The 11383-nt window shown below is 48.7% G+C and overlaps 1 protein-coding gene across 1 annotated transcript; it reads left to right on the top strand.

Moving 5' to 3' along the window:
• The first annotated feature begins 6861 nt into the window (after positions 1–6861).
• On the top strand, positions 6862–8307 carry LOC109749295 (uncharacterized). Its single transcript, XM_020308262.1, has 3 exons — positions 6862–6936; positions 7038–7181; positions 7600–8307. The coding sequence occupies exons 1-3, from the start codon at positions 6862–6864 to the stop codon at positions 8305–8307; spliced, it is 927 nt and encodes a 308-aa protein (XP_020163851.1).
• Positions 8308–11383: the final 3076 nt, after the last annotated feature.

Genomic DNA, 11383 nt, shown 5'->3' with positions numbered 1-11383 from the left:
GGAATTGTAGTCCTTCGAACTCAATGACCACTCCTTGGCAGTAACCTTGAGCGATTTGCTTATTTCCGGGGGACTTGATGATCATAGATTTTTCCAAGGGAAGTATCGGAAAACCGTGTTGTGAAACAAAACTCTTCGAAACGAACGAATGGGAAGCTCCAGAATCAAACAAAACCGTGGCAGGTACTGTGTTGACAGGGAACGTACCGAGTACGATGTCTGGGGCATTCTGCGCTTCTTCCCTGGTCACATGGTTCAGGTGACCCTTCCTGTGGTTGTTGCTGGGGTTGAAGTTGTTGCGCTTGGGGGCTGGATTGTTTCCACCATTGTTCGGCTTGGGTGCCGAGTCTCTTGGCTTTGGGCACTGTTTAGCATAATGCCCTTGTTGACCACAAGCATAGCAGGTGACCCCTGGACGGTATGTGAACTCCTTGTCCCTGGCATGAAACTGTCCGACGGGCCTTGGCTCAGTAGTCGTGGATCTCCTTGCGTCTGTCCTTGGGACCTCAGTCTTGCCTCGGTTGCTGCGGGCAAGAGTCGTCTTGTCCCTCTTCCGCTTACGGATATCTTCCAGACTACGGCGCTCATTCTCCAAGGTGATGGCCTTGTCCACTAGCGTCTTAAAATCCGGAAAGGTGTGCACAATCAGTTGGCATCTCAGTGCCGGTGCCAGGCCGTCCAGGAATTTTTCCATCTTCTTGCTTTCTGTCATGTGCTCGTCGTAGGCATAACGAGACAGCTGGGTGAACTGACCGTTGTATTCTGTGACTGACATGCCTCTCTGCTTCAGGTCATCGAACTCCCTCTTCTTGATCTTTAGGATGCTTCTGGGGATGTGTGCCCCACGGAAGCCTTCCTTGAACTCTTCCCAGGTGATGTTGTGTTCCCTGGGATGCATGTGTAGGAAGTTTTCCCACCATGCTGCGGCTGCTCCAGTAAGATAGTGTGGTGCATAAAGCACCTTCTCATGATCTGAGCACTGAGCAATAATCAGTTTCCTTTCAATCTCACGAAGCCAATCGTCGGCTTCCAGCGGTCTATCAGTGTGAGCAAAAGTTGAGGGGCGAGTCTTCTGTAACTCAGATAACTTAGAATGGGGTTGATAGGGTTCACGGTGGTTTCCCATGTTGATGACATGGTTCATCATCTCTTGGTGCTGTTGCTGGCTTTGCTCGAAGAGACGGCATACTTGAGACAGTGCTGCTTCGCTGTCTTGTTGGCTGGACTGACCCTGTGTGAAATTGTTGCTGGTCTGTGTCCCGTAAACTTCTTCTGGCTGATTGGGCATGGAGCGAGTCCACGGGCGAGACATTTTTCCAGTCTGGGGTATTATTTGCAAAACCCATGAGAAAAAAAACTGTGTAGCACAAGAAAAATCTCGCAAAGGCAATAATCAAAAGGCTTCAAGGTTTTCAAAGAAACACAAATGATTTTTTTTTTGGAGAAGAAGTGCTTAACATAAATCTTACATGCGAAAAGCAAACACGTGATACAGCACTCAGGATGCGCGTACACATCCTGACATGTTATTAAAAACTAGCGTACTACTCCGGAAGGCAGCAAACACACCAATACAAACTATCATATAGGAATAAACAGCACATCATACAGGCAGACATAACACGCGGCTACTCGGTGCTCTCAGTCGGAGATGGTGAAGATCTCCTTCCGCTTGCCGATGGCAAGGCTCAGCGGTCCAGGAGAGTCAACCTCCACCTCCTCTCTAGCTGGCTCCTGGCGCGTGACGCTGCGCTGCGGTGATGGTGCGGGGGCGACTGGTGGTAGAGCGTGTGCGGCAGGCGGTGCGGCTCTGACTGGAGTAGGAGCGATGACTCGGTCGAACTCCTCAGTGGTAGGCAGACGGCGAGCAGTGGCCAAAACGGCCGGTGCATACGAGGCTGAAGACGAGACGAATGTCAGGGGCGGCGCCGTGTGGAGAAGCTCCTTCCTGCTGGCAGGACCGCCCCGGACTAAGTCCATGCGGGCAGCCACAAGATCATCTACGAGGTTGTCGAAAGACTCCTCCAGAGCCTTGAGATACTCCACAACCATCTCGATGGCTTCATCTCGTTCTCCCCGATGGCAGGCAAACGCATAGTGGCTGGTGTAAGGCACATGGCATGGGAGGTAGCGGTAGCGACGAGTCTTCATCATAGGAAGGATGTCCCGAAGGCGAGCTATCGCCTCGCGGGCAGCCATCTGCATGGCATGCCTCTCCGTAGGCATGGCCCTTCCCACAAAACGGAAGTGACGAGCAGCAGATCGTCCTCCCTTGAACTGCACAACAGCTTGGTGCATAGACACGTCGTCACTGAGCTTGTGTTGATAGAGTGTGAACTCCGGGCGAGCTGCTGGCCCGATTGCGAGCTTGGTGATGGAGACGAGGAGCTTGACAAACCCCTCGGGCACGTTGGTGAACACTCGATTCTCACAGCTGCTGCCAGCCATCTACAAAAGTAGGCAAAAATTCTGAGTAGTCATGTCATAAATTTATGATGACCAACAGAAAATAGCTACAATTGCAAAATGCTGAAAAAGCACAAAAACGCCAATAACCGATTAGCGATCGCACCTAGTGGCTTCCTACCGTCAGCCTGGCTCTGATACCAAGCTTGTCACGGCCGGTTTTTCAATAAAATAATTATTGAGAGACCAATCCCTTTTACGGACCAGCGAGGAAGAATTCCTTTTCACTGGTAGACAATATCTCGGTCACAGAAGAAAAATACCAGGAGTACTAAATATAATACAAGGTTGAGCAGAGACTGCCCAACAATTTATTACATGCACGCCGCTAAAACAAGACGGCGGATAGGGTGGCAAACTACTAACTCACGATAATAACGGTGGTGGAAATATCATCGCGAAGCGAGTGATATGATTCCAGAAGACTACAACTCATCGAGCGTCGGAGTGAGGCTCGAGAAGACTTATTGCGGGTGGCGGAAGCGTATACAATACAAGTGACCAATATCCGGGATCGCGCAGGACTGACTGGGACTCCTCTAGGCATCGGACGCGCTATCAAACTCTTCATCCAAGAGATCGCCTGCGTCAACATCTGGCCAAATCAACAAGCCAGGTGAGTACTATGAAAGTACTCGCAAGACAGTTCGGACATAAGGTATAACAAATGTAAACATGAAGCACATGAACAAGTTAACCAGTGCGATCAGACATAGAGATAATAAATACTGGGTGCCAAGCGAGGGTCTGAATGACGCCTCGAGCGGAAACTGCAGAATAGTAATACTGGTGCCAAACGAGTGTCTGAAAGACTCCTCGAGCGGAAAATGCGGAATAATAATACAGGTGCCAAATGAGTGTCTGAAAGACTCCTCGAGCGGAAAATGCGGAATAATAATGCGGGTGCCAAACGAGTGTCTGAAAGACTCCTCGAGCGGAAAATGCGGAATAATAAGGCCACAGTCGGGCGTCGAGGCGACACCACATAAAGGGCTTGCAACAGAAAATAAAGACAGTGCATGCCACAGTCGGACGTCTGTGCGACATCACATAAAGGGCTTATATTTAAAGTAAGAAACAAGTACACGCCACAGTCGGACGTCTGCGCGACGTCACATAAAGGGCTTATATCACAGCTCAATAATACAATCGTTCGGGAACATAAATTATCACAAGCATGCGACAAATATAAAGTTAGTCCATCCACAGGAATAACAATAAAACTGGATTTACCACTTGAGCTTGTTCACCGGGGACAAGTTTTTCACACGGATAGATATGGATGTAATGTTTACACTACTTGATCATGGATACGATGATTTGGAAAGAATTGACTCTGCAGAGTTTGTACTTAACCACAGCCAACGGATTTCAGTAGTCACGGGGACTAGTTCCGTCTACGGTGTTTTGGAAGGAACACGTCTAACCAGTACACACCCAATTCAACCATCCGAAGCCAGGGATCACCCTCGGCAACATTCAAGAAAAACCTTGAGACGGGGAGGCTACAACCTCGCGTAGCATGGGATCAAATTTCTATACGCGCGCTCTAAGGGGGTGCCCCCCCTCTCGGTCCCAACAGGAAACACCCATGCCCCCTGACCGGATGACTGGCTTTAATCCTGGGCCAAGGTACCATCTTCCCGGCCTCTCTGTTTGGTGTGTACACGGAAAGAGGTTACCAACTTACTAAACCGCATCCTGGCAATGAGACATGTGGTAGCACGGAAAGGGGAAAGAATGGTAACGTGGCTCCAACCACCACGTTAACGTCGGAGAAAGTCGGATGACGCAAGGCTGGTATGCTACAACAGTACCACCTTGCTGCCCTTCATGTCACCACATGATTAGGCCATCTCTCATCAGAGATCATCGCAACTTTGGAACATGCAGGAAAGGAACGATAACGTGGCTCCAACCACGTTAACGTCGGAGAAAGTCGGATGACGCAAGGCTGGTATGCTACAACAGTACCACCTTGCTGCCCTTCATGTCACCACATAATTAGGCCATCTCTCATCAGAGATCATCGCGACTTTGGAACAACCGGGTCGTTGCCTTACAAGCAACGAGGTATTTACCGACACTCATGTGCCACGCACAAACTCTCACGTGAACATGTAAAACACCTGTCATATCAAATGTTCAAAACATGCTTGCCTGGTTCGGAGAAGTCGGAGTCTAGCTCGGCGAAGTACGCGGCTCCTTCACCTCTTCCGGAACCTACGGCAATCACGAAACGGGTACTAACGTGAAAACCAACACTTGCACAGAAACTTTTCCAAATAATTTTCAAATAAATCCCATAAAAAACTAGACAAAATTTGAAGATTGTCAGAAAAAGAATCACTCAAAAATTCCTTTTTATTAAAAAGTTATAAAGGTTTCTGTCCAGGGACTTATCTGTAATGAAACAGAAAAGTTCCAGGGTTTTAACTGAGAAAACAGAAAACGCTTCGGTTGGGAATGCGCAAGCGCAAAGGAGAAAACGTATTTGCCCGAAGACGCCAACAGAAAACGGTTCGAAGGAGAATAGAATAGAGGCTGACAGGCGGGGTCCACCTGTCAGGTTTAAAAAGCTCGCCGGCGCCCGAAGACTGCGGTGGACGCCGGCGTCGAACCACGGCGAGTTAGGAGAAACGGAGGGTACCAAGAGCTTCAGCGTCTTCTTCCGCGTCGGTGGGTGGTGGACTCGTCCAACGGGGAGCACCACGTCGACGGCGACACTATCTCCGGCGGACGGCGGCTCGGGTGAGGATGGGGAACTCCGGTGGAGGGCTGCAAGCTACAAATTGAGGCGCGGGTCAGAACGAGGGATGCAAGGTGAAGCTACTGGCAAGAGAATGGAGGCGGAGGAGCGCACATGGGGGCGAATCGGGCTGGATCCCGTGGCGGGTCGCGGCGGCCGGAGTCGAGGAAGGAGACCTCCTCGGGGCTCTACCAGTGGCTAGGCTTGCTCTAGGGGGAGTGCAGGGATGGTGGGCGCTCGAGTTGAAGCTCGGGGCCTCTATTTATAGGCAGATCGACGGGGTGGCCGTGAACGGAGAATCTCCGGCGAGCGATTACGGCGGAGCAGTGGATTGGCAGGTGGTTTGAGCGGCCAGGCAGCATCAGTGGAGGTTACTGGAGTCGTTTCATAGCTAAACGGGGTCGGTCTTGGCGTAATGGCGTCGGTCCACGGTGAGGTGACCGCGCGGGCTCAACGGCGGCAGAGAGCGCGCTCCGCGCCCTGCGGTTCACGACGAGAGCGGCAGCGCATTCGGGGGAGTGGAAGGCCACGCGGCGGGCTCCGGTGGTTTGGGCGGCGCTGGGTGGCGTCGTCGGCGCCGTGTCTCCCGCTGGCGTCCGCAAAGCCGCCGCCGGCGTCGGTCACGGGGCGGCGCACCTTCTGCTGCTCGTCGCCGACGCCCGCAAGGCGCCAGGCGTTCGTGCGGTGCAGGAACAAGAGGGAGGGGACGAGGAGCAAGGCGACGCGGTGGCACTGGCGAGATCGACGTCCTCCTCTGAAGAAAACGACAGCAGCCACTGACTGAATCTTTGAACTTTCTGAACTTGACATAGACAGTGCACTGCAGGTGTTCGACAGAAGGTTTTGGCTATGAGATAAATTTTTCTGGAGCTGTAACTTGGTGAGGTGACCACTCAATGCACCCAGAGGCTGCCTGATTTTACTTGGAATTTTTGGAGAAGGTTTTGAATGAATTTCACCAAATTTGACAAATCTGGTCCAAACTTGCAGCAGGTGTAGTTTGAAAATTTTGAACTGAAGACCAGTGGATCTTCATGGTTCTAGGTTGAGGGTTCAAGGGACTAGGAGGGGGAAAAGGTTTGGGGGCAAGAATCAGGACAGAAAGTGGAGTTCCTTTGCAAATCTCCAAGTGCTAGGAAAGAAGGCAGAAATTTATTTGAATAGAATATAAATGGAAATACTCACATGGGGAGGTTCAACTTGCTGGATTTGATGCAAATCATGATCCAAAGGTGAGGAAAAGGTTAGGAGAGGGGATTTGCACTAAGGCCATGGCAAGAAGGAATTGTTGAAAGTGGCAAAGGAGTTTTCCAAAAGCCATATTGCATTTCCAAAAAGATTTTCAAAAGTTATTTTCCCCAAATGAAAAACATTTTGTCTTGAGTCCAAATGAAAAGCAAGAACCTCCAAGACCAAAGACAGATCTTGGGTGGGTCCAAATAAAACTTGTGCCATAAAGAAAAATATTTGAGAGTGAGAGTCCTCTTGAAGAAAAAAATTTGATCACTCCCCTCAAGTCAATTAAAAACCTTTTGAAAAATCCAAATAAAAACTTGGGTGCCACACCTGTTCTCCTCTCCTCACTCTGTTCTTCTCTCCCGACGCCGCCACACCGCCGGCCGCCGTTCTGCTGCTCCCCCGTGGCCATGGTGTCGTGGAGCGACGAGACCAGTGAGGATTCAGTCATGAACATCTCCTCCTCCTGCGATGGCATCATCCAGGTTAGTTTGCTACAGCTAGGGTTAGGGTTAGGGTTAGTGAATTGGGGATTTTGTGAATGAGCTCGAGCTGAACCTAGGTTTATCTTTGCTTGCTCCCGCAGCTTCCAGCTACGATGCACGATCCGAATTTCAATGGCACTGACGCAGATGTGAATGTTTTGTGCGAACACGGCGAGCCGGCCGAGCGCTTTGTTGCATTTGAAGGGATGCACACCGGCAGGAGGTTTATAGGATGTGCTAAGAAGGTATGATCCTTTATAAAGGAAGGTGTTCATTGCTTAATGTTTTGTTTACGTAGTTGTTAAGCTTTGTTTAGTTTGGTCTTTGTTTACCTTTATCTGACATGCCTTGTCATCATATGGTACACATTGTTTATTGTGGTTAGTGATTACTGCTTTGTTTATCAAGTTGTTAAGCTTGGTTAAGTGCTTAGTCTTTGTTTAACTTGTTTTATCCAGTGAGTGGATGGTAGTCATTGTTTATTATGGTCAGTGCTTACTTACTTGTTTAACAGTGGTCATTGTTTATTGTTTTGCCGTGTGATATGTTTGCTGCACATATTAGAACCCCTGAACATGTTTGCTTATGGAGTATGGCACTTAACAGTGGTCTTCATCCTACTCACTTAGATGATTCTTTATTTTTTTATTGTTTATTTTACAGGAAGGCATAAACTGTGGAGTAGTTCAATGGATTGATTTTGAATGGCCAGACTCAATGGAGAAGGCATTGGCCAAGTTATGGGATATGTATGAGGAGATTAAGTCAGCTAGGACCAATGACAATCTGGAGAGTTCCTTTGCAATTCACAACCTGACAGAAGAGAAGAAGAAACTACAGGAGAATTATGATAGTTTGTATGCTGATGTCAATGCTCTCTTGGATGCCCAGCAACAGAGGGGTCTGGAGTTGAACAATCAAAAGGAGCAGAAGCAATGTCTTGATGTGAAGATTGCAGAGCTAGAAACTGTAGTGGGCAACTTGAAGGCAGAGCTGGCAAAGAAAGAGGAGGAGAAGAAGAAAGTACATGAGGACTATGACAGTTTGTATGCTGATGTGAATGCTCTCTTGGATGCCCAACAGCAGAAGGGTGTGGAGTTAAACAATCAGAAGGAGCAGAAGGAATATGTTGATGTGAAGATTGCTGAGCTAGAAATTGTAGTGGGCAACTTCAAGGTAGAATTGTCAAAGAAAGAGGGGGAGAAGAAGCTGCTGCAAAAATATGAGACTCTAGTGAACCTGACAGGTGCTCAAGCCAATGTGATTAGGAACTTGAAGTTCAATCATTTGAAGGAGAAGGAAAGGCTGACAGAAGAGAGGCTTAAATGCAGCATCACATTTCTGAGCTTCAAAAGTCTGAGGAGAAGATAAAGTGGAAGCTTCAGGGGGTGAAGGCCATCTTAGATGAGTAGGGGTGTCTTCTAGTATGATAATCATCTATCTGTATGTAGATGATAGTCTTCTATGCAAAACTTTAGTATGAACTTGGTCCTCAACTACTTTAACTATGTATTTTGTGATCCATGGTGTTGGGTCCAGCAGTGTTGTAATGTAGATGATAATCATCTATTTAGTACTTTAGTTTGAATTTGTGAACCCAGTAATTTAAGTATGTATTTTGTGATCCATTGTGTTGGATCCAACCTTGATGAACCTTTATGAATGTGAGTCAAATTTGAAGTTATATGCTTTATGTGCTTAGTACAATTTGGTTTTATATGGTGTAGATGATTATCATCTATTCAGTATTTGAGTATGAATCTGTGAACCAAGTAATTTAACTTACTATTTTGTTATCAATGGTGTTGGATCCAATTTGACCCCCATTTCATCGATTCATCGACAAAATGGCCCTAGGGGTACCTTGACCACCATTTCATCGATTCATCGAAAAAATGGCCCTAGGGGTACCTTGACCACCATTTCATCGATTCATCGACAAAATGGCCCTAGGGGTACCTTGACCACCATTTCATCGATTCATCGACAAAATGGCCCTAGGGGTACCTTGACCACCATTTCATCGATTCATCGACAAAATGGCCCTAGGGGTATCTTCACCCTCATTTCATCGATTCATCGACAAAATGGCCCTAGGGGTACCTTGACCACCATTTCATCAATTCATCGACAAAATGGCCCTAGGGGTACCTTCACCCTCATTTCATCGATTCATCGACAAAATGGCCCTAGGGGGACCTTGGCCACCATTTCATCGATTCATCGACAAAAAGGCCCTAGGGTACCTTGACCACCATTTCATCGATTCATCGACAAAATGGGCCTAGGGGTATCTTCACCCTCATTTCATTGATTCATTGACAAAATGGCCCTAGGGGTACCTTGACCACCATTTCATTTATTCATCGACAAAATGGCCCTAGGGGTACCTTGACCACCATTTCATCGATTCATCGACAAAATGGGCCTAGGGGTATCTTCACCCTCATTTCATCGATTCATCGACAAAATGGCCCTAGGGGTACCTTGACCACCATTCCATCGATTCATCCACAAAATGGCCCTAGGGGTACCTTCACCAACAAGTGTATAATTATCAAAACACCAAGACCATCATCAACAAGTGTTTAATTTTCCTAACAGCAAGACCATCATCAACAAGTGTTTAATTTTCCTAACAACAAGACCATCATATGGATCAAATTGAACATGGTAGCAGCAAGACCACCATATGGATCATCAAATTGAACATGATAACAGCAAGAACAGCATCATAGTGCATAATTCTCATAAGAGCAAGCCCATCAATAGTAGTTATTACAGTACCATAACATCAAACCAGCATGAGTTGTTCCCAAAATAGATCATAGCAATTAGCAATTTTGCCTGATCACATCATCAACAGTTTTTCCAAAGCACATTAGTTCCCTGAAGCATAAAAGTAATCCTTCAGCCTTGATGGTTTCTTCCTTTGTCTTGGTGGCAAGAAGGCTGTCCTTGTTGCTGCAGCTGAGCTGCTTGGCCTCCTAGCTGGAGCTGCTGAGCTGCTTGGCCTCCTAGCTGGAGCCGCTGAGCTGCTTGGCCTGCTTGCTGGAGCTGCTGAGCTGCTTGCCACTGGTGGTGCCCTGCTTTCTAGAGCTGCTGAGCTTCTTGCCACTGGTGGTGCCCTGCTTGCTGAAGCTGCAACAGATAAAGCTACAGTAGTAGATGTGGTACGTATCGTGGTTCTAAGTCTGGCAGTAAGTATAGGGGGTACGAATGAGGAGGCAAGGTCCTAGCTATGGTGAGATTGTACGCAAGTGTTTACGAGTTCAGGCCCCTCTCGAAGGAGGTAAAAGCCCTACGTCTCGGTGCCCTGAGGCAGTCGACTGGATTATGGGAGTGTGTGTTACAGGGGGTGCGAACCCTTGTCCCAGAGGAGGGGGTGGCTTATATGGAGTGCGCCAGGACCCCGGCCATCCCCCATTACAAGGAGTTCAATGTACATAAAGACGTGGCGTTACTGATAACGCCAGCCATAAGTGCTATTAATGATCTTAAAGACTACGGAGTGAACGCCTGACCGTTGCAGTTCTGAGTGACTCCTGGTCTTCAGTAGGTCGAGTGGTTTCTTGTATGGTCGAATGACATCAGGAAGGAGGGGTACCCGAGTGATTGATTGGTTGAGTGGATTGCACTCGACGCCTTCACTGGGCACTCCTTATTGTCTCTTGGGCTTCTTTGCTTCTAGGGTAGTGACCTTGGGTAGGGCGTATAGGTCAGGCCTATGACCCTACCCTAGGTCTATATCATCATCATTAGCCCCCGAATGGATTAAGGTCCGAGTGAAAAGAAGTTGAAGTTACTCTTGCTTCGACTCTTGAGCTTCACAAGTATCTATGTTGAGCTGGAAGCCCGTGTTGGCACTTCGGCTTCGCTACAGTCGCCTTGATCGATTCAGAAGTTGCCGAGTGGATTCATATCGTCACCTGTCGAGTGTTACTTTTGACGCGAAATCTTTGACGCGATTGGTTACGGCATATCCCGGATCTCACGGGATTCGAAATTTTGGGGAAGTGCGCGAGGCGGAGCGCGCCGTAGTAAGCGGGATGGATAGACAGGAGCGCCTCGATCTCCACGCCACCTTTTTCGCCATGTACCCAACGCGCGACTGTTGTGGGATTTGACAGGATTGCCCGGGCCCACACGTCAGCCACTCGGAAGCGGGCCCTTAAAAGGCGACGGGGCCGAGGCGTTTGCACTGTGCGTGCCCATTCTCCCTCTTCCTCCTCCGCTTCTCCACTGCATCTTGCTCTTCCGCTCTCGACGCCGCCGCCCTGCCACCAAGGTGAAGGACAAGACGGCGGCGCTGGAACGCGCAAAGAAGGCGACGGGGGCGGCGAAAGGCAAGAAGACGAATCGGGGGTCGTCGTCGAGGTCTGCGCTGCCGCCGGGTTGGATCCAGGGCGATTGGATCCGATCTTCGCTCCGGTCGGAGGACTTGGAG

The sequence above is a fragment of the Aegilops tauschii genome, chromosome 6 (genome assembly GCF_002575655.3).
Source record: "Aegilops tauschii subsp. strangulata cultivar AL8/78 chromosome 6, Aet v6.0, whole genome shotgun sequence".
Classification (NCBI taxonomy): domain Eukaryota; kingdom Viridiplantae; phylum Streptophyta; class Magnoliopsida; order Poales; family Poaceae; genus Aegilops; species Aegilops tauschii.
The sequence above is the reverse complement of the archived record's forward strand: the minus strand, read 5'-3'. Positions and strand labels throughout refer to the sequence as shown.